The sequence below is a fragment of the Telmatherina bonti genome (assembly GCF_933228915.1).
Source record: "Telmatherina bonti genome assembly, chromosome: 11".
Lineage (NCBI taxonomy): Eukaryota > Metazoa > Chordata > Actinopteri > Atheriniformes > Telmatherinidae > Telmatherina > Telmatherina bonti.
This window is the reverse complement of record NC_136629.1, coordinates 21,557,367-21,582,204: the sequence shown is the minus strand read 5'-3', so window position 1 is coordinate 21,582,204 and position 24,838 is coordinate 21,557,367. Positions and strand designations below refer to the sequence as shown.

Below are 24,838 nucleotides of genomic sequence, written 5' to 3'. Positions count from 1 at the left end.
ATTGACTTCGGGATTGTGGGGATTCACGAGTCTGTGTTACATAACATGGTCTAATCTTTTCTAATGTTTATTGAGGGGAAGTGAAAAACTGTCCTGTAACCTTACAAATGCTTTTTTCTTTTTAAAACCATCAATATTGCATCCCCTGGGCAAAAGTGGAAAGACACAGAGACCATCTCATTAGCAATACTAATATTATCAATTTAGTTATTATTAACATAAATCCATAATAATATTAGCAATAATTTCAAGGTTAGCCCCTGGGCTCATGTGGGATACATATTATTATCTCATATCATTACTGATCCCACCTTTGTGGCTCTGTGGGCTTTAAACAAAACAATATGTACAACTACATAATGGATGACTGACTCCGGACCTCTTGGGCAAGTGTCTTGCAGATTTTATGTTTTCTTGCTGCAACACACCTGATACTAATAAAAATGGATTTTCTACAGTTTGACACAAAGTTCTGTTCAAGACTCATCCATTATTTTGTGTTGCAGCAGGGAAACAACAGAAATCTGCAGTACAGTGAGCAAGCAGGTCAGGAATAGGTGAACCCTGATTGAGATAATGTCTTATTTAAGGAAGGTGCTGTCAATTTCAGTACTTTCCCAACAATGTTGAATAATGTTGTACACAATTTGCTGTTGCATGGCCCTTTAATAAATCAAACAAATAAACAAACAAAATCCGACTTACAGTCCAAATCTGTCCCTCGATGAAAATATTTACAGTATTATGAAAATGTAGCTAAAGAGGCCACAAATATTTGAGTTCCAAATAAAACAAAACTGGTCTCCTTGCTCAGTAAAAAAATTGGATCTGTTGTCTTTTTACTATTCTTAATGCTAACAAGATACATATTTCATTCTGTCTTTAGATTTTGCAGAGCATCCTAATTTAGAAAAGAGGTTTTCTAACACTGTCTCGTCTGACCAAGCTATACAAGCCTCAAAGAGAACTCTACGGTTCTTTGACTGTTTTGTTTTATACCTGACTGACAAAAAAAGACTCCACTGGGAGAGGAGTGGAGAATGTGAGGCTTTGAGGCCATCTCCAGACTCCAGTCTGGGACAAAAACACCATTTCATGTAAGCTTAACAGTCATTTGAAGCTTTGAATGGGTTCCAGGTCGAATGATTCAAACTCTGGCTGATGGGGCAGAATAAAAGGCCAGTACTTGGCACCAGCAAAGAAGTCCATCAAGCAATGCCAAACTGGACCAGGGCAGAGCTGGCACGAGGTTACAATGGACCCAGTAAATATCATGGTTATATTCAGTTGGCTTGTTACGGTCTGATGCTATGCTCCGCAGTGTGTAGTGTGAAACAGCTGGGGAGGAGGTCAACAGGCCTAATAAAGTTGGTCAGGACAAACTTAAAAAATTGACTCAGAGCAACTGCATTTATGATTTAGACGTTATGTGCACATTGTGTCACTCTGCGATATCACATTTTACACGGCACTTACAAAACAGTCTTTTTATGCTCGCCTCAAAATGGAATCTCTTTGAAAACACAGATGCGTGTAATTGGCAAATCATGGGGGTGACTTTGGTAGGAAAAACATTTTGAGAGCACCCTTGGTTCTACATATAATGTAATGTGAACACTTCCTTTGACAGACAGTAAATCTAATGGCATTCTCTGCCGAGTTGCTTGCACATGTGCTATGACATTTTCAAAGGATTCTGCTGCTGAATGTGGATATTTTCTCCAAAAAGTCCCTCGTAATGAGAAAAATGTCATCATTTGCTTTGTCTCTGTGTACCTTGGAGAAACCTTTTTATTGTTCCCAACAGTAAAAGTAAAAACCTGATGCTAATCCTAGTGCGTGCATTGTTTGACAAAATACACACTTCAATGAGGCGTTATGCTTGTGCAATTGCTTATTCAGGACATCAGTGCACAGACAAATGTCAATAGTTTATCCTGATAAGCAGTATGGGAGTTTCAGGCCATGTGCCAAGATAGTGTGGTGATAAAAGCATTATGCGCTGACAGTTGTGTTTGTGCATCGCCTGGCTGATGCTGTGTAGGGATGCTGCTCTGCTGTTTCTTTGTCACTCGCTTTTGGTGGTCTGAAGGCATTGTGGCCGTAAGCCGGATGAAGTGAATGCTGTTAGGAATTAGCTGTGGATAAAAGCTCTTGTAATGTAACGCACCTGACATGAAGTATTTTTAACTGCGGTTAGTCAGGCCGGGGATTCAACTTGTCAGCAGAGGAATAAACATTCAATTGCATCTGGTGAATAAAAGCTAGCAAATCACTGTCATAAGCTGGAGCAATGGCACTCACTCTCCCCTCTGCGAGCTTTAATGGAGGTGTTAAGGTGAAAAGGCAACCATGAAATATTCCATCACTCACCTCCTTTCTGCAGCTCCTCTGTAACCTCCATGTCATTGTCTGGCAGAGGGGGGATATGACAGAGTTAGACCATGCTGTTTTATAATGTGCGACGCAACGATTCATCGCAACTTGATCATAATGTTAAAGCACAGTATTTCAAAGCCCCACTGCTGTGCACTCTCTCTCCTCAAATCAATGGAAAAAAAAAAACTCTTCCACTCGTCGCTCAGAATCCGACTCATGTTTCCAAAAGCTTGTTGTTAAAACTCTTTCACCTCTTTTTTTCATCACATGCACGGCTATACACCAAAATCCCAACAACCCCCTAAACAACCTCCCTCAATTTCCCCACCAGACGGCCTTGGATCGAGCGAGTTAGTACATCAATGGACTGAGTATGTGGGTTTATGTTTAAGAGGCCATGTTCACCAGACATTCTTTTTTAATTAAATCCATACTAGTAAGCTCAGCATAAATGACATAAAACCTCCCGTTTCCTCAAATTACAAGGACTGCAGGCTGGCATGGACAATTGCGCCTTTAAATAGCCCTTTAATTTTCCCTTCTTTTCTCTGTAACTCTATTGTGTGAGACAGGCTGAGTGAACTAAGGTGTTTCTGGGTGGATGAGTTAAGTTGCACAGTGGGACATGAGAAGCTGGCTTTGGAGGCAGCTTGAGGAGGAATTACAGATGGAGAAAGAGGAAGTGTGGATGGTTGCTCACAGCTCCTGGATCCCCCCCCCCCCCCCCCCCCCCCACACACACACACTTAGATCTTGCACAGCTCAGCATGCCTCAACGTGCCTTGTGAGATGCTACTGTACTGTATATGTAGCAAATGTGTTCCTTGCTCTTGGTGTGCACAATTCACAACAGTGTTTGTGAAGGCATATTCATGATTGTATATGTGTATATGGCAGCGCATGAGTCTGGAAAATGATTGCACTGGGGTTAACAAGTAAAGGAAAGCGTTCACTTTGATGAAAGGCTGTTGTCATCTGCTCTGTAGAAGTGTAGCCATCAGAGCTCCCTGTGGATCCAGCGACAGGCTTTTCTTTTGTATAACACTGAATAAAGGGGTACAGTGCATTAATCTCACCCTGCTTGTGGAAACAAAAGAAGGCCCACTGTACAGTAACAACAGAGCAAGAATGGAAACAGAGGGCGTTTCAGCTACTGCCAAACACTATAACATTATTACAGCTGCTCAACACTTGCCAAGGCAGGAAATTTGTGCCACTTGGTTGAGAATAGCAATATATAAAACCAGTTATTTCCTTCCTGGTTCCTTTTTTCATAGTGAACTAACAGCAAACTAGTTAGACACAAATGGTTGTAATGTTTAGGGAAATGGGCCCATTTTAGGTTTCAGGAATTAGATGACAGGATTCATGCTACTCTTGTGTGTGTGCAAAATCAAACTAGAAATTATGGCCAAGAAAACAGTTAGCTTTCCAAAAAGATTTTAAGAGATTTGAAAGACAGTAAATCTTTCAAAGGGTAAAGAAATGAACCCACTGATTATTCACCTTAATTTAATTCATTAACCCTTAGAGCAGGGGTGGGTATATCTGGTCCACATGAACCACAGTCCTGCATGTGTTCAGAGTTTCCCTGCTTCAACACACCTGACACACATCAGATTTAATTAGCAGACTAGTCTGCTAATTCCCCATTGATATGAGTCAGGTGTGTTGCAGCAGGGAAACGCCTAACACTTTCAGGACTGCGGCTCATAAGGAACGGAGTTGCCCACTCCTGCCTTAGCCTCAAACAAAAATCAATAAAGTCACATAATCTCACCTTCTGATTGATTTCAGGTGTGGAGAAGAAATAACTGGCCATTATAACAGTAAAAAAGGCGACACTTCCCATGTCCTCACTACAGCTAGTGTTTGGTCTGGAAGCTCTAGAAGCTTTCAGTCTCTGCAGATAAGTAAGTGGCAGCTCAACATAATTTTGAACTTCTGCCAATAGAAACTCATATGACACACTGAACTTTCAAAGTCTACACAAAAAAAGTATAAAAACACTCACTTCATGCTTTCTTCTAAGGAAAGGCAGTTTTGGTTTAAACTCAAAATCACTAAAGTCCAGCAGAGCTGAACAGCAACCATGTCAAGTCAACACCGAGCATGGACATAAGCACGTAGTCAGGGTGCTTTCCTACATGTCTGATTTATGCACAAATATGAAACCTTTCCTTGTGCTGAGCTGAAGCTGAATCCTCATGTCTGCCAAAGCTGACTGTGCTTTCTCACTACCACATCACTAACACACCATGGCCTCTTCATTTCCCAACTCATGGGAATATCTTTCTGAAACCAACACGACTTCATTTTCACCCTTCACAGGGTTACTATAACCCCTTCATATCCTCCGTCAACAAATTACATGTGTGTGATAAAAGCCTGTGCACACCACAGCTTTACTTCTTGCAAAGCAGTGGTTCTGGGGTTGGGGGCATGCCTTTATTACAGTCATTTTGGGCGGTGGGTGTGTGGTGGGGTTTTGCATGCATGGTTTGTATGGTTGAGAATAAAGTGTATTAAGAGCCATGTAAATAAATGTCAATTGGAAAGTCAGTGAAACAGTTGGAGAGAATGCAGCAGCCTCTGCAGATCTGTGGGCTGTGTTAATATTGTCAGCACCGTGGCTGATTGAGGAGAAGAGGAGATGGAGCCCAGCTTGTGGGCAGCCACCCGGATCATATTAGAGGAGGAGTGTACCCAGAATCAATTTCTACATGCTTTTACTCTCTACAACCGCAGCTGCCTGACTGCTTCCATACTCGCAAATAATACGTGCCAAGGCAAGCATGTGGTCATACACGAAATTCAGAATACATAATAGAATGACGCGATAAATTGAAATGGTTGAGCTGCACATGAAAATTAATTAATGACTTTTTTTTTTTGTTTCAATTCTTCCAAAAAAGATAATAGTAAAAAGTGCTTGATTTTCTGATTGCCATCTTTTAGTGTGTGTGTGTGTGTGTGTGTGTGCGTGCGTGTGTGCGCGCTTCTTTAAACAGCAAAGGCACTTTTGGTTCTAACTTGATAGCAAAGCACCTTTGAGATGTATACAGTTTAATGAATAGGTCATTATATCAGCACTTATGAGCTCAGTTGTCGAGGTGCGTAATGGAAAGTGAATGGTGCTACAAAGGCAAAAGCTGGTGGCCTGTTTATGTATTTGCATATTTCAGTATTTGTGCACTCGAGAGGCCTTATGACTCGAACTGCATGAAGTGCTCCTTGAGGTGGTGCTACATAAAGGACCTTTGTCTGTTTTGCAAGGACTCCATCATTCCTCATTAAATGGCAGTGCTGCTCATGAGCCAGGCTAAATACTAACTACACACCAGTGTGTAGCAGAATCTGCAGTCATTTGTTCTACTCATTCGTTTCGATGGTTGGAAATTTAATACGACATGATGCAACTTCTCGTTTTATATGTGTGCCATGGCGGATGCGCCTGTTTGCATGTGTGCATGAGTATTCTTGTGAGCAGGGGCTATTTTTCAGCTTCCTCCTTCTGCAGTGAAGTAACAATATTTTTGGCTCCTTCATACTGACAGCTTGTGGAAAGCCACATTGTAATAAAGCAATTTCCTGTATGCAAATGTCCTGTTTACACATTCCTGCTCCAGTCATTGTCACTTGACAGATTGCTTGAATATGAGGAAAGCGGCTATATGGTGAAAAATGAGAGTAGTGCAACTTCAAAATAGAAATCTATTGCACCTCCTTGCAGCTGAAAAAATGTTGGAAACTGATGTGACGGGGAAGATCTAGAGTTTCACTTGACCACGCAGACACAGATTATAAAAAGCCACTATTCACAGCAGCTCTACAGTAGCTTGCTGATAAACGAGGCAATGCCGGAGCTCCTCCTTAATGTAATGAGAAAGAATAGTAGAAAGTGGAGAAATAAGGTAATAACCAAGGAGACAGCGAAAGGCATAAATGAGAGTAAGTGAGGAGAGGGGGAAAGAATATAGAGGGTAGATGTAACAGAAGGCTATTGAAAGCAAGAATGCTGCAAGAGACAGAATGATCTCAAGCCTCTGTGTGTGGTATTCAGTGTTGCTGCAAGATCTACACGACTGTCTTTCCCTGGCAGTGAGGATGATGGGATGTTCTGAAAGTGCTCAGGCACACCTGCAGAGCTAATTCACAGCCTCTGATTCACTACTGCCATTCTGCACAGGCTTAATGCAAGTCTTTTCACACAATGGGGTTATACATAACCTACCTGGTGCAATCAAACCAATCAGCATTCCTTTCTTTAAAACACACCTTACCACTACTGCTGGAACGCTTTAAGTGGAGCCTTGCTAGATTGCATTTGTAAATTCAGTTCCCTCCATTATTGTCTAGTCATCTTTCACAGCATACATAATTTGGTCTTATTCTACTTATAAAGCTTTTTTTTTTTTTTTTTTTTAACCTGGATTTTTTTTACCTGATCAAATGCTTTGATCGTGCACACGAGGTGAAAAGGTTGGAACAGGTTTAGGTGGGAATAATGCAAAGTTGTCTTCCTCACTTCAGACACTAATCCTGAGTGAGAAAGTCACACTTGCACAGCCACTTGGTCTAGAAGAGATTTAATATCCTCTCCAGCCCACATGTATTCATAGTGAAGTGATAAAGGTGGCCCTGACCTCAGCGGGTTAAAGGATATATTACTGGGGAGATACTGATGAGAAAAGTACTTGCATTATGGTAGACTTCAGGACCCACACCATATTTCATCAGTGACTTCAGCCTACACCATTAGCAACGCACTGCATCCATGTTAGCTTATAATCTAACTCGTACCGTTCTTCCAATTGCCCTTTGTGACATAAGCTTGCACACACTCAGAGCCAGTCACTTTGTTTCAGTCCTGTCCCCCCAGTTATGGAAAGATATGGAGCATTTACCCAACTGACTGCACTTTTATATGGCGAGACTGATAACTGGAGAACAACAGCTCCAGATTCTCATCTCAAAACACTAATATAATGAGACGGGTGCTGGGTGAATGGGGGCAGGCAGGCATAATTAAGGTCTGTCCTCAGAATGTAATCTTTCAGGGAAGAGCCTGGGTGGAGGGGAGGGAGAGATGACGGGAGTGCAGGGAGAACAAAACACTCTCCATCTGGGAACTGCGAGATGAAGGCATGAGAGCCGGTATTCCGTTGGGGAGGTGAGGAGGGAAAAGTGAGGTAAATGGGAGGTAATGCTAGGCTGGTGAAGCCAGCCAGCCTCTTTTCAGCTCCCCAGCTATTCAGCTCAATCCTCGGTGGAGCCCCATCAGAGCTTGTGACTGCTCCTGGTCCACGAAAAAAGATGATGGCATAAAAGGGGGGAGGGAACTGAGAGAGGGGCAGAAAAGAGAGTGGGAATAGAAGATAATGGATGTTTGTTTATTTCACACAGAATCGAAAAGCAGTAACCAGGGACAATCGGTTGCTATGCATTTGCATCCTAGAAAATTTTTTAAGTTTGTGTAGGACACGTTCACGTCATTATTACCGTCAATCAAATGTGACATTTAAGTCTCACCGGAATATCAAAAATGATGTGAAATATCATCTTTGTGAGACAGTGACAGGAAGACTAACTATTCTAATCCTATTAAAGCAATGCGTAGAGAACCTGACACTTGTATTCATAACTGTCAGCATAAATTCTCACTGCATTGCATGTGTTCACATTTGAAGGTGTCACCCACGCCTGACAGGTCCTCAAATGACTGCTTCAAGGAACAAGACATCTCTTACTACAGACTATAAAACTGTCAGCTCTGTACAGATGGACAGTTCCAAAGATAATGTAACATAGTATCAAATTCTTAGAGGCATCATGTTAAACATGAATCAGTTAGACTCAAAAACAACAACAAATAACAGAGAAAATGTAATAAAAAGAATTAACAGAGGAAATGAACACAAATACCTTGAAAAATGAGTGACATTTTCTTCTTGTAGATGTTAAAATCAGTCTCGAGGAAGACACAGAAAATGACCCGAGTGATCTGCAGAGAAGAAGAAAAAGAGGCCTTACTAGTCAGCATTTTCACTGCAACAAGCTGTATTTACTGATTTTTTTTTTGTTTTTGGGATGAAAATCTAAGTCGGCAGATGTTGTTAGACGAACAAATGACAAATAACTAAGCAATACAGGCTGATGCAACTTTAAAAGTGGCACAAAATAATAAAAGTAATACAGAACACTTTCAGAAGAGGCTTTTTAAAATTAATGTACTAAGTTTAGGCCTCTATTAGCAGTATAATAGGACATGGCAAATTACATTTGCTTCACAAAATTACAAGTGAAAAAAAGTAAAATAATAAGCAACATACAGATTTGACATTGAAACCTCAAAGACATACCCAACAAAGGCAATTAGTAAAAGTGGAAAAGTCTGATCCAAGCTCAGAAACCGAGGTCCTTTTTTAATGTTATAAATACAACACAGACAATGGAACTAAAATTGAGATGAGAGGATTTTTTCTACATTGCCAAGATAGTTTCCATTGTAAACACAGACAAGAAACAAGTTATACATTGAAAAGTCTGTCTGTCTGCATATAACATAGGAGTGCCTATGAAATTCTCTGCAGGTAAAATCTGTTCACAATTTACAACTTACTTTAAGGTGGCAGAGATTAACCATAAAATTAGTCTCTGTTTACTCTTAATGCAGCACAATAATGCTGGTACATGCAGCTTCACTGGGCTGCTAATTTTACAGACTATTTGTTACACTGGCCCCCAGCATTGTGAGGAAGTTCAACAGCAAAACAAACAGAAACAAAGACGATAAATCAAAGAAACAATAGTGCAACACAAATGTCAAAACGACTTAAATGATTTGACAAGGAGATCATAATTATAAATAAATAAATATAACCATCAATACTATATTGCATTACCATAATTTACTTATTTACTCTTGTTAAATTTGATTATCATTCAGTGTTTACACCCTCTGGAAAATATATGGATCACTTGATAGCTAAATTGAAAACTTGAATTATGTGGACACTAAAATGTTCCACATGTGTGAAACAAATTTCTTGAACAATACAACTTTAATTATTCAGACTTTAAATAAGAATGGCCTCTCTGTCCCCCAAAACAATCACTGATAGAGTATAATGCTATCCACTCGCCATATACATTTGTGTTGTCATAGAGTGGCCAAAAGTCAGATAAGGAACATTTATCGAACTTCGGACAAAGAGGTCACCTCTTTTACTTTCACACAAACACTTGATGTGCAGGCATCAGTCGCAGAGCTGCATTACACACTACAGCAGATAATCACTTGACTGGATAATGGTAGTTTTGCACAAAGGCCATAAATGCAACCATCTGCCAGCGATTCTCCTTCGTGTGGGATAGTGATATTCTGAAGGAATAAAGAGAGCTAACAGCCCCATTTCTGACCCTGGCTGACACTAGGGTCCAATTCAAAGAGGCGCCCTTCTGCTGCTCATACAGACATACATCTATTAATAGTTTATGATCAGTGCTTTGGAGTAAATGTTAGAAGCTGCGGTTAGACCGGTAACATTTTATTTTGCTGGATGTCTTGGGGAGCTTTGTTCATAATATGTAGGCTCTGTCTCTTAACCCTTGAACCCTGATAGAAAATGAAAGAAAGCTTTAAATGTCCTTTGAAGGTATGAGCTTGCTGACAAACAGGGAAAAGTGAAAATAGGGCTCAAAGATGGCGCATACCACAGAACGTTGGAAGGAATCAGCTCACCATAACTGTCTCTCATACCATTGTGGCACAATATTGTAAAATTGTAATCAGACGGTGAAACAGGATGAATTAGAAATGCCTGTTTTACATGACAGCATGTGCACATCTGCTCACACATATTCTAGTAATGCAAAATATATTTTCCTATAGTGTAGTTGATGTAATGAAGTAAGTACAACAGTTACTCTGAGTTGAGTGACATCCTGTGCAGGCAGAAAAAAAACCACCACTTTTTTAGTATCCATGTCATGTATACATTCACTTTTTCTTTTTGCCCTCTATGTTCCTTCTTACAACATGTCCACGTTCAGCACAAGGCTCGGGCGAGCGCTTTTATTTCACAGATCAGAAACACATTGTATGGACTTTGACAGACATCAGCAAGCAAGACTAAGATTCTAAAAGAAACCAGAAAAGTGGGCACAGAACGTTGACATTTTGTTTATTTTCCAACCAACACAGTGGCTAAGAATTCATAGGAAAAAAAAAAACTCAAACAGAACAGAGAAGGTGATACATGACTTTTCTTTTGGAAAGTATAAAGCGCATCTGACTAAACTTTACAAAACCTTTTCAAAGTCACCCAAACGCAGCTGATCTCTTCACCTGTTCACACACATACTGTACCATTAGGCCATAGAAGGTCAAAGTTATTTGCACTTTGAAATACTCCTTGTATAATATGGACTGGCAATGCAATACAAAAGCACTATCTTTAATAACCTAGCTGCTATTACATGAATGGCAGTTTGGAGGATTGCACACATAAAAAAAGACAAAGAAATTAGCCATAGACAAAAAGATGTACTCGGGGTCAGTTAGAATGAAATTAAGCACGATTTAAATGAGCTCTACAGAGCAGAAAATGTTACTAAATACTTCATTTTAGATCTCTGATCTTGGCATGGAGGTCCAATATTTTGGTCTAACACTATGTGATGTGTGTATGTGGAGTGTGCACCCTGCAGTTGCCAAGGTTGAAAAAGTTAATGGAAGACTAATTAGAAAGCTGGGACCACTGCATGCTAACCAGCCTAGTCATTATTCATCCATGATTGGAGGGGCTTTGTCAAAGGGTGAGCAAAAAAATGATTGGATCCCTTGGTTGCATATAGGAGGGTGGCTGTATCGACAGGAACGTGCTCTGCACAGTAAGGTACAAGTCTGAATAATTGGCTTAACCTGTTGTACTTTGAGCTGTATTTGGTGGAGATCCAGTCAAGCAGGCATATATATATATATATATATATATATATATATATATATGTATTTATACATACATACATACATATATATATATATATATATATATATATATATATATATATATATATATATATATATATGTATGTATTTATACATACATACATATATATACATATATGCTTGCTTGCCTGGCTTGACTGGACGCACGTATACTCCCTACAGCTGGCATGCATGTTGGTCCTCAGGGAGTACAATCATGTCGTATTTTCATGTATCCCCTTTGCAACACACCTGACTCAAACTAATCAGTCATTGCGCTGAGCTACATTGGCTGTTGGGTCCATTTAATGGAAGCCAGGTGTGTTTGAACAGAGATACATCAAAAACCTGCAGCAGCCCTTGACTTTGGGCACCCCTGACCTATAGTATGTAAAAAAAATATGTGTGTGTGTGTGTGTGTGTGTGTGTGTGTGTGTGTGTGTGTGTGTGTGTGTGTGTGAGTGTGTGTGTGTGAGAGAGAAATAATAATATTTTACTAAACCTAATTAGTATTTTCACCCAAAAGACTAAAACTAAGAATAAAAGTAAAATGGCTGCCACCTCCTGAGTTGAGTTGACAAAAAAATCTGGGAAAAGTTATAATACAATAGAGTCAGGAATGTGTGAACCTTGTGCTCTGAGAGGATTTAAGATAGATAAGCCTATCATAACGATGATAACAATCAGTGAAAGTCAGATAAGATCTGCATGTTTTGATATATAATTTATGTAAAAAGTCATGGAGGGGCAGCAGTTTGATCTACAAATTTTCAGAATAATTATGACAGCTGTATTTAAAATGTGTGATGTCACAAGATAGATCAGAGAAGATTTGGGGGAAATATCTGAACTTTCTTAAACTGAACCTGCGATTATATCAAAACAGTAAAATATATTTATTAAAAAAACATTCCTTTTAAGCAGTAAAAGTTTAAATGTTCATGACTTTAAATGAAATTGTCGTGTGCAAGTTTATCCAAGCTACAGTATAAAAGGATTTTTCACTAATTTTGGCCAAGTCCCATTCATTCATTTCAAACACCTAGTTTTAAAATAAAAATACTTCCAAGTTATTATTCCATTCCTGATGAGAAAACTTGTGTCATTAAGCTCAGTTTGAACAGTGTAATTAATGGACATTATGTTTTCTATTGCACCATAAAATACATTGATTTACAGTATAAAAACTATTTTCCAACACTATTGGTGTTCTGTGAGAAATTTAATGATGTGCACTAAAAATCTAATTTCATTTACTGCATCTACTCTAATCAACACAAAACCAATGGTTCTTCCTTGTGACAGAGCTCTGAAAATATGATAAGATGAGTCTAATTAAAATGACAATGCTGTGGGTTCATTTGATGAATCTGCAATTAATCTGCACTGCACATGAAATGCAGAGAAACAAATTCTGAGAGTGGGTAATTCTGTCAGTGTGTGGCAATGATCAACACGAATCAAGATAGAAGTCATGCATTCATTTGGTCTATTTTGTAATGAATCAGAGTGATTTTTAATTTGTGTGTGTCTGTGGGTCATCATTGTGTTGCAGGGCTGACCAGGTGTAACAAACCTCTACTGGCTGGCTAACAGATGAGCTGTCATTGCTGGCCACCCATGCCCATAATTACATTGGGGGCAGTCACAGCAGAACCCAATGTGCAGACTCCACATGAACATTTTTGCTACTTGCATTTCCTTCTTGATTCTGTCAAATACTATAAAAAGGACGCGCTGCCCTAGCATGTCTGCTCCAGCTGGATCCCAAACCCAAGGGAGACCGGTGTGTGTGTGCTGCGCTGCCTTTGTTATGGAGGCACGGCTGATGGAGAATCCTGATGGGTGCATCCAGATGGACAACAGTATCAGGAAACAGTATGTAGTTTATCATTTGCTGAATGGAAAATTTTGCATATGTTTTTCACTGAAGCAAGAGTTCACAAGCATGAATTATAAAATAGGAAACCTGAAGGAGAGGGTAATCCATCACAGCAGCTGGGCAAATGAATTTGACAGATCGTAAAACATATGTAAAGCATACATTGTTTTTATGACGTATTCATTTCAGACATGGTGTGTGACATACAAGCGTTGTGTCTGAGAACAGACACTGATAATAAATGCCATTGTTCGAGCCAGATTGAATAATTCCAGTGAATTATTCCTGAGCCGGAAATATCTCGCCATAAAACACAGCCTCTGAGCTGCATCATCAAAGCCATAATCAGCGAGCACTCGTCTCCTTTGTTGTCAGAAGCGCTGGATTGGATGGAGGGTTTACTCTGCGGCAGGTGGACCATATCCAGGCTTTATTACTGATGTAATTACACACAGCTGCGTCCCCCCCCCCATCACTAGTACATGTGCAGAACTTGCAGTTTGGAAAATGAAAACTCAACTTGGGTTTGATATCTGCAGCCATAGCTGTGAAAACACTCAAACACACAAAACATTTCTGGATCCTTCACGGCAGTGACAGCATGACTACTCAGTTTACGTTCAGCTGCTTGTCACTGTGATATCCCATGTGTCCTCTCCTTTTACTAGAAGCTGAGCTTAGGTCAGTGGCAGAGCTGACAGCAGCAGCCAAGCACAGGCACCGGCCACTCAGGTGAAACTGCGAGCAGTTGCTTCGTTTGACTTTGATTGACCTCTCTGCCTAGAGAGAGATCCAGCTCCACCTGCAGCAAGCCGTAAAATTATCATTTCAAAGAAGTGCCCAGAAAAGGTTACCCCTTTGAACAAAACGCCTCTATCCATACATCAAAGAACGAACCTGACATTGCTCTTTGAGAAGGAGTGGTTTCCAGAGGAAAGTACCGAGTTAAAATTCTTGCTTCCCAAAGCCAGTCGACATTAGATGCCCACCAATTCACGATAAGAGCAATGGGATAATCAATAGAGTCAGCTTAGTATTGCAAAACTGACCACAGATTTTGATAAACACTTATGTACCCAGTTATGCATGAGTGGTTGGGCACAGTGTGGCTAAATGGAAGTCGTAACATTCTGGTGAGCTGTCTGGTTATTTCATCAGGGTAAAACGTCTAAAAGCTACTTTCAGGGAAAAATGTGGTTTAGTGTGGAAGAGAATAAAACATTTTGACAAGAAAATGCTGTGTTGCCAGATTTGGAAAATTCCAAGATAATATATCAGCAATTTGTATGTTAATTCAACAAATGCTGCATGTGCCTCAAATATTTTACACATTAGAGCTCAACAAATAGATCATACTGTATTTTTCAGGCTTCACGACTGCATGCAGTGGATATTAAAATGGGATAACAGCATGCTTGAGGCATGAAGTGCTTTAGCTCACATTTTCAAAAATTGTTCTATCAAACTGGAAGAGACAGAATTTGACATTCACAGGCTTTGAGCCATTTCTGCCAAGTCCCAGTGCTAGCAGCAGAAGTGCAGTGTTATCTGATAAAAAAAATTAAAAAGAAAAGAAGATAGATATGAAGTCACACAAATAATTCACAATTCATCCCATGAATAATTATTTTACTATGTAAATGTTCTGAAAGAGGAGGGCAGACTCTTTGGATTGCAAATTCCTGAGTGGGTTTTGTCGCTCAGAACATCAGAGACAACAGCTGAAAGGCTCCAAACTAATTCTTTTGCACAAAAAAGCTTTGTACCTCCAACATTAGAAAGAAAAAAAAAAAAACGTCAATAACTCCCACAGTAATTGCAACCAAGGAAAATTCAGTACTTAACCAGTAAAAGTCAACTACCTGTGAATTTGAGGGAAAAGTCAGTCTCGGAAGATAGATGCAGAGTTCTCATCAGTTAGCAACGCTGTAACCACGCTTTGACCAACACTGCTGTAGGCTCCACTTACAAATCTGCCAATCAATACAGACGACCAAATGACACTAATGATGGAATATTTGTATCTCACCCTACAGGGAATACTGTAAGTGTGAAGGACAATGATTGGGCAGAGCAGCTGTGAATGAGGCCAGAGGGGAATGATGAAGGAAGGACTAATACAAGTGCTGTACCTGTGATCCATGGCTGCATTGGTAATGATGTGACCTCAGGACAGCCACTGGCCTATCAGGACCTCTGTTGATGACGCACGAGTATTTGTGAGACAGCTAAGGGGGGACCGTTGTAATGAGATTTAAGATATTGTTGATCACAAAACTATAAACTTTTTTTTCTATGTTTTATGGTTTAAAGACTTTCTTTTACAGTTTCTAACGCAGCTGCTGGAGCCCAGGTACAAACTACAAAAGTGAAAGTATTTTGCCCCCAAAGCAGTTCTCCAACTGTACAGAGACCAAAGCCAAAGTACTGAAGTCACTGGAAAACATGTTGGACTGTCCTGACCTGTTATGTGTGAAACTTCAGTTGCAACAGATTAGTATGTCACAGTAACAGCACAGCAAATCAGTGGATCAAGCTGGCAGCTGGTGAGTTATGTGCTTTAAAACAAAGTGATGAGTGAAAGCCACACTTGTAAGCTAGCTTTTGCATTAGTTTAGAATAAAAGAGCTGAAATCCTAATTGTTCTTTATATTAGACCTGCTGGAACAGACCATGCGGAAAACTGCCTAGGATTTTGGTTTAAAAAAAGTCTTACTTATTCTAAAGGCACTTTGTGTTGTTTTACTAAAAATGTGGGCTTCACTTGAACAAAGTTTGTTTAGTATGCTATTAAAGATTTTTCTTTTTTTTTTTTTCTCTTTTTTTTAAAATAAAAAATATTTTGACACAGCAAATGTTTTGCAGGTAATTGATGGTCTTGTGAAAGGAGCAGCTTTTATGTTGTATATATGGCTGCTATTAGCCAAAACACATTTTCTCTGTTGAGTCCATGGAAAAATATTGACATAATATGAAAAATAAGTTGGATATGTGTTGAATTTATTTACAATTTAACATGAATAAGATGTAGTAGAAATAATTTTGTGTTCGCTTGACGGATGCTGAATGAGTACAGAAGCATGAAGTAGCCACAGAGTAATGGTAAAAACAAACCCAATGAAATGAATGAAAAAAAAATGCACACAAAAGACATTAAAAAAGACATTAATATTTTATAATCATTTCATAATTGGATCGTAGCACCAAAAAACATAATCAAATCGTGAGGTACCTAAGAAGTCACATCCATATCAAACAGTGAAGATGTTGGGGGACACCGGGGTCTTCCCATTCAGTAACACCAAGGTGACATATTGGTGAGAAACAGTGCTGTTGCACATACTGTGTCTGTGGCTTTTGGAGATGTAAATTGTGAACTCGGCTACCTACTAACTGTTAATATTTCATGTCTGATTTGATGAGAATGACAGCATGTCTCATTATGCTCATAATAAGCATGTGCACACCTGGAGATACAAGCAATTTGTATAGCATGTTTTTAACACTGCTCCAGAGTGCATGAAAATTAAATCTACTGTAAACAAAATAAATGGATGTCCTTTATATATAATTACATTGCTGAACATTTCGCTTTTTGCCGTCTTGCATTAGCCCATCTTTCATTTTGAGCTACTTTAAAGCAATCACTGGACTTATACCTCTTTGCTGTTCTCTCACTGCTCATATGGACCACCAACAGCCAGCATTATGGTGAAGCTGAAGGGCTGGAAGTTTATATTGATGTTTTAGACTGTGCATATGCTCATCTGCACTCCAGGATTGTGCAGGTGTTATCCTATTTGGTTTTCATATCAACTAATATTCCATTTTTTTCCCTATATCTGTGTGGGTCCAGTTCTCAGGAGGAGGCCAGTAAGAACACACTCTGTCTCCTCTGACAGGGCCTGGTGTGTGTAAAGAGATCATGTAAGCTGAACCTGTTCTGAACCAGCTCATGTTGATTAGGTCATAACACAATGGGTATTTCTTGTCAGAAACACTTTTTCACAAAGCAAGGGCAATCCATTTGGGGTCCAGCAACACTAACAGTGGGGAAGGCATGGTCTCAAACAGATTAAACCCACTGATTTCCACTGAGGAAGATGAAACAATACAAATATCTCCTGTATATCAGATAAATCCCTTTAAAGGTTGCCCCTGAATAAGCAAGTTTTATATTTGTGCGTGTCTCAGAGAGATCATTGGCATGTCCGGCTTCTCCTTTTCAGCGGCATGTTTGCCCTGTCTAGCCCTGACTGGGTAAGAGTTGGTTTCCTTGGAGGAAATATGTGATGTGATCCAGCCAGTTCCTCTCCAGTTTGACAATGATACAAAAGCTGCCAGATGAATGAAAATCCAATCACATCTCACCCTGAACTACACACAAACCTAGAGCCGACTGACATCAACTGTACATAAAGACCACAGAGGGCATAGAGGCACAGAGGAGGCACTGGCCATCTTCACAAACATATCCACATTACAACAAGAGCGGAAATGTGCTACAGCTGTTAATAGCTTGCGTTTTAGTCTTGTGCATTCATATTAACCACTCTCCAAGGCCTTGTAACCCAGCCAGATGATAATGCAGATGGGGGAGAGGCAATGTGTGGGCAGCGCTCTCCCTTACTACATACAAATGCTAATCATTTAGCTAGTTCTCCAAGAATTTACCCACACGTGATTTTTTTTCCTACAGTGTACTTTAATGCCATGAGGTCAGGAAGAACATCATTGCAAAAGCACTCTACTATATACACTTTGTTCGAGTTATAGCTATTAATGCTATTTTCCTTTCATAAGAGAGCCCATCTGAGGTGCCAACACAATGTTCAGGGAGAAATATATTCCTAATTATGTTTTTTTTTTTTTTACCCTGTATTAATACTCATCTACTGCCATAGAGCTGATTAAACCCTCCAAATGAAGGTTTATTTAAGCCATTTATGCATTCAAATCCAAAACATGACAGGATGGAAGTAGTACTCCATTCTTACTGCAAGCCCGGTAATGGAGTTTTTATTTGACAGCGATTTGCTATGTAAAAGCACATTATATTGTTAACACCATCCTCTGAAATTACAAAGGTTTGAGTTATCTGTCAGCATCTTAACAGGTAAAACAAAAAGGATTGTAAAACCCCTTAAAATTTGAGAAAACAGAGAAATGTAAATGAGTATGGGTAGTTCTGAAAAGGTGATCCTTTCCACATTGAAATGCCAGGACAGCCACGGTTATGTTGTGGCAGATTTACACACTGCCGAGGAGAACATGGGATAAGTGTAACTGATCCTGAGAGCAAAACCATATGGCTGTGTGGGCGACAACTAACACAGAAGTAAGCCTGATAGCAGAGGTGCTGTTTGACACAACTTACAAAAAAGAATTAAGATCAGATCTGGACTTTGTCAAACATGTGAAGCAAATTTACAGCCTCTCCTTTGGTGTGAGTTGTAGGCAGTGAATGAATATATAGCGATAGCCTCGCAGAAGGTAAACTGCTTATTAAGGAGGGAGTGGATTAGGATTACCACTGATGTAGACAAAATAGTTAAGCTAAGGGACACGTATAAATCTTAAAGGCAGGAGACAGCACAAAAGAAAATTAGCTGAAGACAAAAAAATTGAAGGGTGGCTACTGAGCTGAAGCATAACAGCAGCAAAATAGAAACTGGTGTAAACACATATGCTGATACTGTGCTTTGAAGAAGGGCAGAAAATATAGTTTTTGTGATCAGGTTTATTTTGTCGAAGCACACTATTAGGATGTGCTGCAAGGCATACACGGCAGAGAAAAGATACTGATTAGGTACTGTACATGCAACCATGGAGATTTTTGTACATAACCGTCATTTGATGTAGGCTTTCTTTTTAATTAAAAACAGAAGTGGAATATTGGATCTGGTCACTTAAAAGACCGGTTATGGCCGGTTCTATCATTATACAATGGTTCATGTTACAAATGGCCTAAACACATATCTCACATCTGGATATCTGGATTCCATTAACAGTAAATCTGAGATTTAAAAAAAAAAAATCTTTCTCAGCATACACAATGAAATGTGATATATCCTTTTTTTTTAAATAAAGTGCCAAAGGTAATTCACATCTTTAATCTATTCTATGACTGCAGATCCTCAGCATTGCCTTCAGTGATTGTTCATTAAAGCACAGCTTAATATGTTTATTGACCCAACACAGACATATAACCTTCCAACAGCTGTCAATTGGACCCGAAATAACAAAACAAACTAATTTTCTTTGATAATAATTTGTCTCTATGTCAGTTTTATTATCATTATTTTTTCCTGTTTGCTCAGTTTACATGTAAATTTTTGGCTGAGTGACATTTCCAGCCTTCAAATGATCCTCCATCACCCTGAGCTGGATTTGGAGCTTCTCTGCTCCAAAATATAATCTTTTTTTTTTTTATGTGCATGCAAGGTGCAACGAAGAATGTAAATTTAACATTGAGACCATCTAGATCAGGATTATGGTTTGTTGTGAGAGAAGAAAGGCATCCAATTAAACTCAGCAATGCAAGCAGTTTTATTGTAACAAGACCATCTTATTATAAGAGTAGCAGAAGTTAAATTTAAGGAGATGAATTCATAACTACTTATACAAAGAGACCAAAGGAGAAAAAGCAATTGAAAACAGTTGGAGCATTAATAAGTAGAAAACATGTTCTCATTAATTGTACAGCAAAAAAAAAGAAAGTAAGAAAATTCTAAGTAAAGTTTTTCAAAACTACTATTCTAATAAATATGTTAAGACTTCAGAGTCCTAACACTGCAGTGGGAAGACGGTGGAGAGGTATTTTCTCCCTGATTTGCATGAATTTTCAGGGAGCAATATATCTATATTAGTTTCAGTGTCTTCATGCATGTGTGCATGCTCTGCTATACCTCAGGGTACAGTGACATACTACAAACCCACATGGTAATGTCAGTATTTGGTTGTTCATAAATAAACTCATTGTTAATCTCACAGTTCACATTCCCATATGAACTGTGCTCAAGACATAAACAAATAATTGAAAATCTGAGCACTCACACATTTCTATGGATTTTCAAGTTTAAAAGGACAAATATTTATGACAAATCCAGTCAGGCTGATCAGAAAGAGTTTGTAGGAGTGGGGTATTTCTAAATTAGGTAGCACTGTACTTTTCAAACATCAATCCACAACAAAAACAGCATTCCGGAGACCCCTGGGTAATACATAAAACTGCTAAAGTGGGCCTAATTACCATGGTTAGGCAAAGAAAGCTCTGTGCTCAACTCTTGAACATTTATACAAACCATTCCACTTGTTGGCTGATCAAATGAAAACATCAAACTATAAATCCATCCACTGACAAGTTGATTTGAGAAGGATAAATGTGGGTCAATGGGAAATAAATAAACACAGAAATGAGAGCTGCTACACATTTGCACTGAGGGTTGTCAAAGACATCAACCAGTATTAATAGACACAGTATAATTTTTGTCCCATAGGGAGCTCCACAGCTCGCGAGTCACAGCCCAAAAAAAAGTGCTTTTGTTAAAAAGAAAATAGCTTTTTAGGAGATGATGCTTTATTTGTATGGAGCGACTAAATTAGTTCTTGGTGCTGAAGGACATCATCTCTCTCAAATATGGTGGAAGGTCACACAGCACTGCTTTAATAGTGTGTCAGATTATTTTTTCTTAACTCCCCTGCAGCTTTGGAAAAAAGTATCCCAATGAGGTCTCCAATCAATACGTGTGTCTGTTTTGGTCGAGCTGTCATTTAGAAAAATCGATGACCTCCCAAATACTCACTAACAGTTTTCCACTCTGTCACCTGTAATCTTCCTATAAAAACTTTACTGGAACGGAAGAAAGAGCTAGTTGTCTCGCAGCCTCACACCTCAGTAACTACCCAAAGGAGGCTAGTGACACTTTGTTAATACAACAGCTGAGTAACATGGAGCACAGAGTGCTGCTGTAATTAATTATACTAATCCAACATCACTTTTTATATGCACTTAGAAAAAGACAAACAAGGATAAGTAGGAGACGAAAACACACTGCAAAAAGCCTATGATAAATGAGCGGGCTCGCTAAGTGACTAATACCAGGGGATAATACACAGTATTTCCCCCCAATTGTTAATACTTTAATAAACAAGGACATCCACTGCTTTCAACGTAATATACAGTCTAGGTACTAATTAATGTCCCTGATAAATACAGACCGTTAAAGAAGTGTCAAGGGACTAATTAGATCAATGGAAGAAGAGTCACTAAGCACGCCGTGATATCACATGGGACCATAGAGTAAAGAGAGAGGGTACACGCTCTGTCATCTGGCGGTATCCAAGCTAGGTAAGTCTGAAGGAAATCCTCCCTTCCCCATCAAGAGGAAACCTCAAAAGCCAGTATAATACCTCAAGGTCCAGAGCTGTAGCAGTTGTAGTAAAGCTGAGCAGGGACAAGGCCTTTAAAGAAGCAAGGGGGAAAATAACCCAAAAGAAAACAAAACAAAAAATGGGGCGCTAACCAGCCCTTAGCAAGCTTGTTTTAACTACAGTTTTAACCAGGTCCATGCGGATGCTTAGTTTGTCATTGCCACATCCTCAGAAGTGGGTCAAGGTGACAGTAAAGGAAAGAAAAAAAAAAACCCAATCCAAAACGTCAAAGTAGAAATGGAACTGATAAAGTTGCTCCTGTGTTTTATGATGGAAACTAAACACTGTTAAAATGAATCTTCTAACGCTCAACATACTCCCTACAGCAATCTCTTAGAGGAGAAGAATATGAAGGAATAAAGCCCATATTGACCCTGCGACCTCTGGAAGTGTACTCCTATATTACCATTCTGCATGCCTGTGCTTTGACCTTTTCAAATCCCTCTTTAAAGGTTGTGTGTACTTGTGTCTGTCGGCTGCGCAAGCTCAGCAGGGGAAGCCAACTGAGCGAACGCTCCTCGCCCCTCCAGAGACTGACCTACAAAGCTATTGTATTAAAAGAACCATATTTATCACCACTCTCCACACTATTCTGTTCTACCTGCTGCATTGGGAACATAACCCTTCCTCAAACTCAAGAGCTTCTCCACTCAGTACTTTGAAAAGCTTTTTAGGCATGATTGGTTCGAAGAATCTCTGTAAAGGAAGCCTATCGCATGGCTGCACTGAGAGGTGAAAATGGTATTCTGGAGCCTCTGAAAGTTTAATCAGACTGTGATATGTCTGTCCCTGGATGGTTGAAACACAGGGGTGAGTTCTTAAAGTCCATGACTGGTCACTGATTACAATGAAGCTTCTGATAGATTTTATTCCATCTGCTTAAATTAACGATATCAAATGTTTAAAAAAAATCTACAGATTCTTTATAACAAACACATTTTTAGTTTATTTTATTTGCACGTAAAGTCTTGACAAAATTCTATAGCGAGGTGAAAAACAAATTTCAGAAACCAGTCCAATAGAAATACTTACTGAGTGCTAGTATCCAGGTTGCTTCCTCAGCCAGGCAAAAGGCTGGCTGAGGTTATTAAAGCTAAACTTGGCATGACCCTTCAGCTTCAAGTTTTCATTTTTTGAGACACATGAAACTGAGAAGAGGTCAGATGATGATTGGCTCCTCAAAAGAATGGTATCTGCAGTCAATCGCCATGCCATTTTCCTGTAGTGCCTTGTGTATATTTTCTACATTCCTGCTTCGACTTCCTTTCACATAGCGATAGCATGTTCACATAAGCAGATCAAACAAAATAGTGTCTGATTTGTTTTTTTCTCAACTGACCACAGAGGAGGCCATATCATGGCAAGCAGCAGCTCTGATTTAGTAACAAAACAAAACAATTAGAAGGAAACAGTCTGTAATCAAAAGTCAAGAGGCGCAAGGCAAACAGAGCCACCGTTTCCCTGCAAGTCCCCCAATAATCTAATTAAGATATTTACTGGAACCACGGAAAGCTAATGAGAGGGCTATGACTCATTTGTACTCTGAATTCTCTCTCAGTTTATCTCTGTGTACTGGAAAAATGGAATTATTTGCACAAATGTACCGTCAGTCTGAAATCCTTTCTCTGCTGGTATGGCTTTGTTTGGCATGTCGGATCGCATCTGCTCATCTCCATATCAGTCTCGCTGTTAATTCTTACCAGACTGAAACGATGTGATTCAAGTTAATAATTAAAATTCAAAATTTCTAGAAAAACCAAGTAGGCTAAATAAACAGTGGAATTCCAAAATAAAGTGTGGTTCTTTATCAGGTATTTATAGCTCAGAGTATCAGCGGTGTGCTGTGATGGCTCTCCACAGGGATATGGCTGTGGCTCTGTAATGAGTGTATCAGTGTCCTACTGTCTTTGCGACCTAAACATTCAGAGGCGCATGTTGACAGCGGCGCACTGACTGCGGTAACACGATGTCCCGTGTGCATCCTGTCCTGTGTCTTGAAATAAAATCTTTTATTCATGTGTGGTCTCTGTGCTGGAACCTCGCTTTGTTTTGGCCAGTGGCCAAAAGTGTTTCGGATGTGTCGACGTGCACGTCGACTGGGTGGAGTGCAGTTAAAAATCAAGGCAGATGGGAGTTTCAGACACAGGCTTTACTTGTGACTCGTACGAGTTGCAGGTTGGCAGGGTCAGCAGACAGTTTTGCCGTTGCAGCCCGTGCTGTGGCACAGGAATAGAACATGTCACTCTTTTATCATGAAGACACTGAAAAAGCAGCTGAGAAAAGTTCACAGCCGCCCTGGGGGAACACAGACTCAAGAGGTCAGTCTCCTAGATAAGGCTCAGAATCTGACAGGGCTTTCATCGCTGCTGCTTGCTTGTTTCATTTAATGGAGCTTTGTTTTTTAATGGCATAACATGACTTTTTTTGACCATTATAATTTTTGTAATCAATCGACAACATTCTGAAGTCCTGCTGTTTTGTGTCAAAAATCAACTGAACAGTGAAACTGAGTTTTTGCGAACCAGAAGAAGTCTTTGGGGGGAGGAAGTTTTTTATTTAGTCACCCATCTTTAATACTATACTCAAAACTTTTTATTCTCTGTGTTGTCAGATGTCTAAAAAGTATCTTGTTATTATTGGAAATGATTAACTTTGCAAAGTTCTAAATAACAAGAAATTATTCAAAAGGAGAAAAACATTAAAAGCGTGAGAAGAAAAAAAACTTTGACATGTTTAAAACATTTATTAATTGTAGAGATATCGGCTGAAGTTTGGATGCTAACCGGCTACCACCTGTACCTGCAGATGAGATTATTAGTTGATGTGTAATCCTGGTACATTTAAATGGCAACTGTGAACTTAAACTAAGAACTTAAAAATATCTTCAGAAATATTTGAAACGAATAAACAATATTTCAAATTCTAAAGTTATTCAACAACCTAAACACTGTTTTTTTTTTCATGTACTGTAAACATTTTTTATTTGTGTACTTGTGCAAATGAAATAGGGCTCAGTTGAACCCATATATAGGGAAAGCACAGTGCATTAACTACCTGAGACAGTGGTGGATGTTTATCCTGCTGTAGGGATGCTTTGCTGCTGTGTCTGGTACTGTCTGGTATCAAGTTAATTTAGAGGAAATGTGGGCACCAGT

At 39.3% G+C, this 24,838-nt stretch overlaps 1 protein-coding gene across 3 annotated transcripts in view; it reads right to left on the bottom strand.

The window, feature by feature from the left end:
- The window catches only part of macrod2 (mono-ADP ribosylhydrolase 2), a 393,923-nt gene that overhangs the window by 10,739 nt on the left and 358,346 nt on the right, over positions 1–24,838 (bottom strand). For all 3 annotated transcript variants that reach the window (XM_079248912.1, XM_079248913.1, XM_079248914.1), the window contains exons 9-10: positions 8,305–8,383; positions 2,374–2,412 (exon numbers count right to left, since the gene is read on the bottom strand). In XM_079248912.1, the coding sequence (XP_079105038.1) occupies positions 2,374–2,412; positions 8,305–8,383 (118 nt within the window). The remainder of the gene's footprint in view (positions 1–2,373; positions 2,413–8,304; positions 8,384–24,838) is intronic.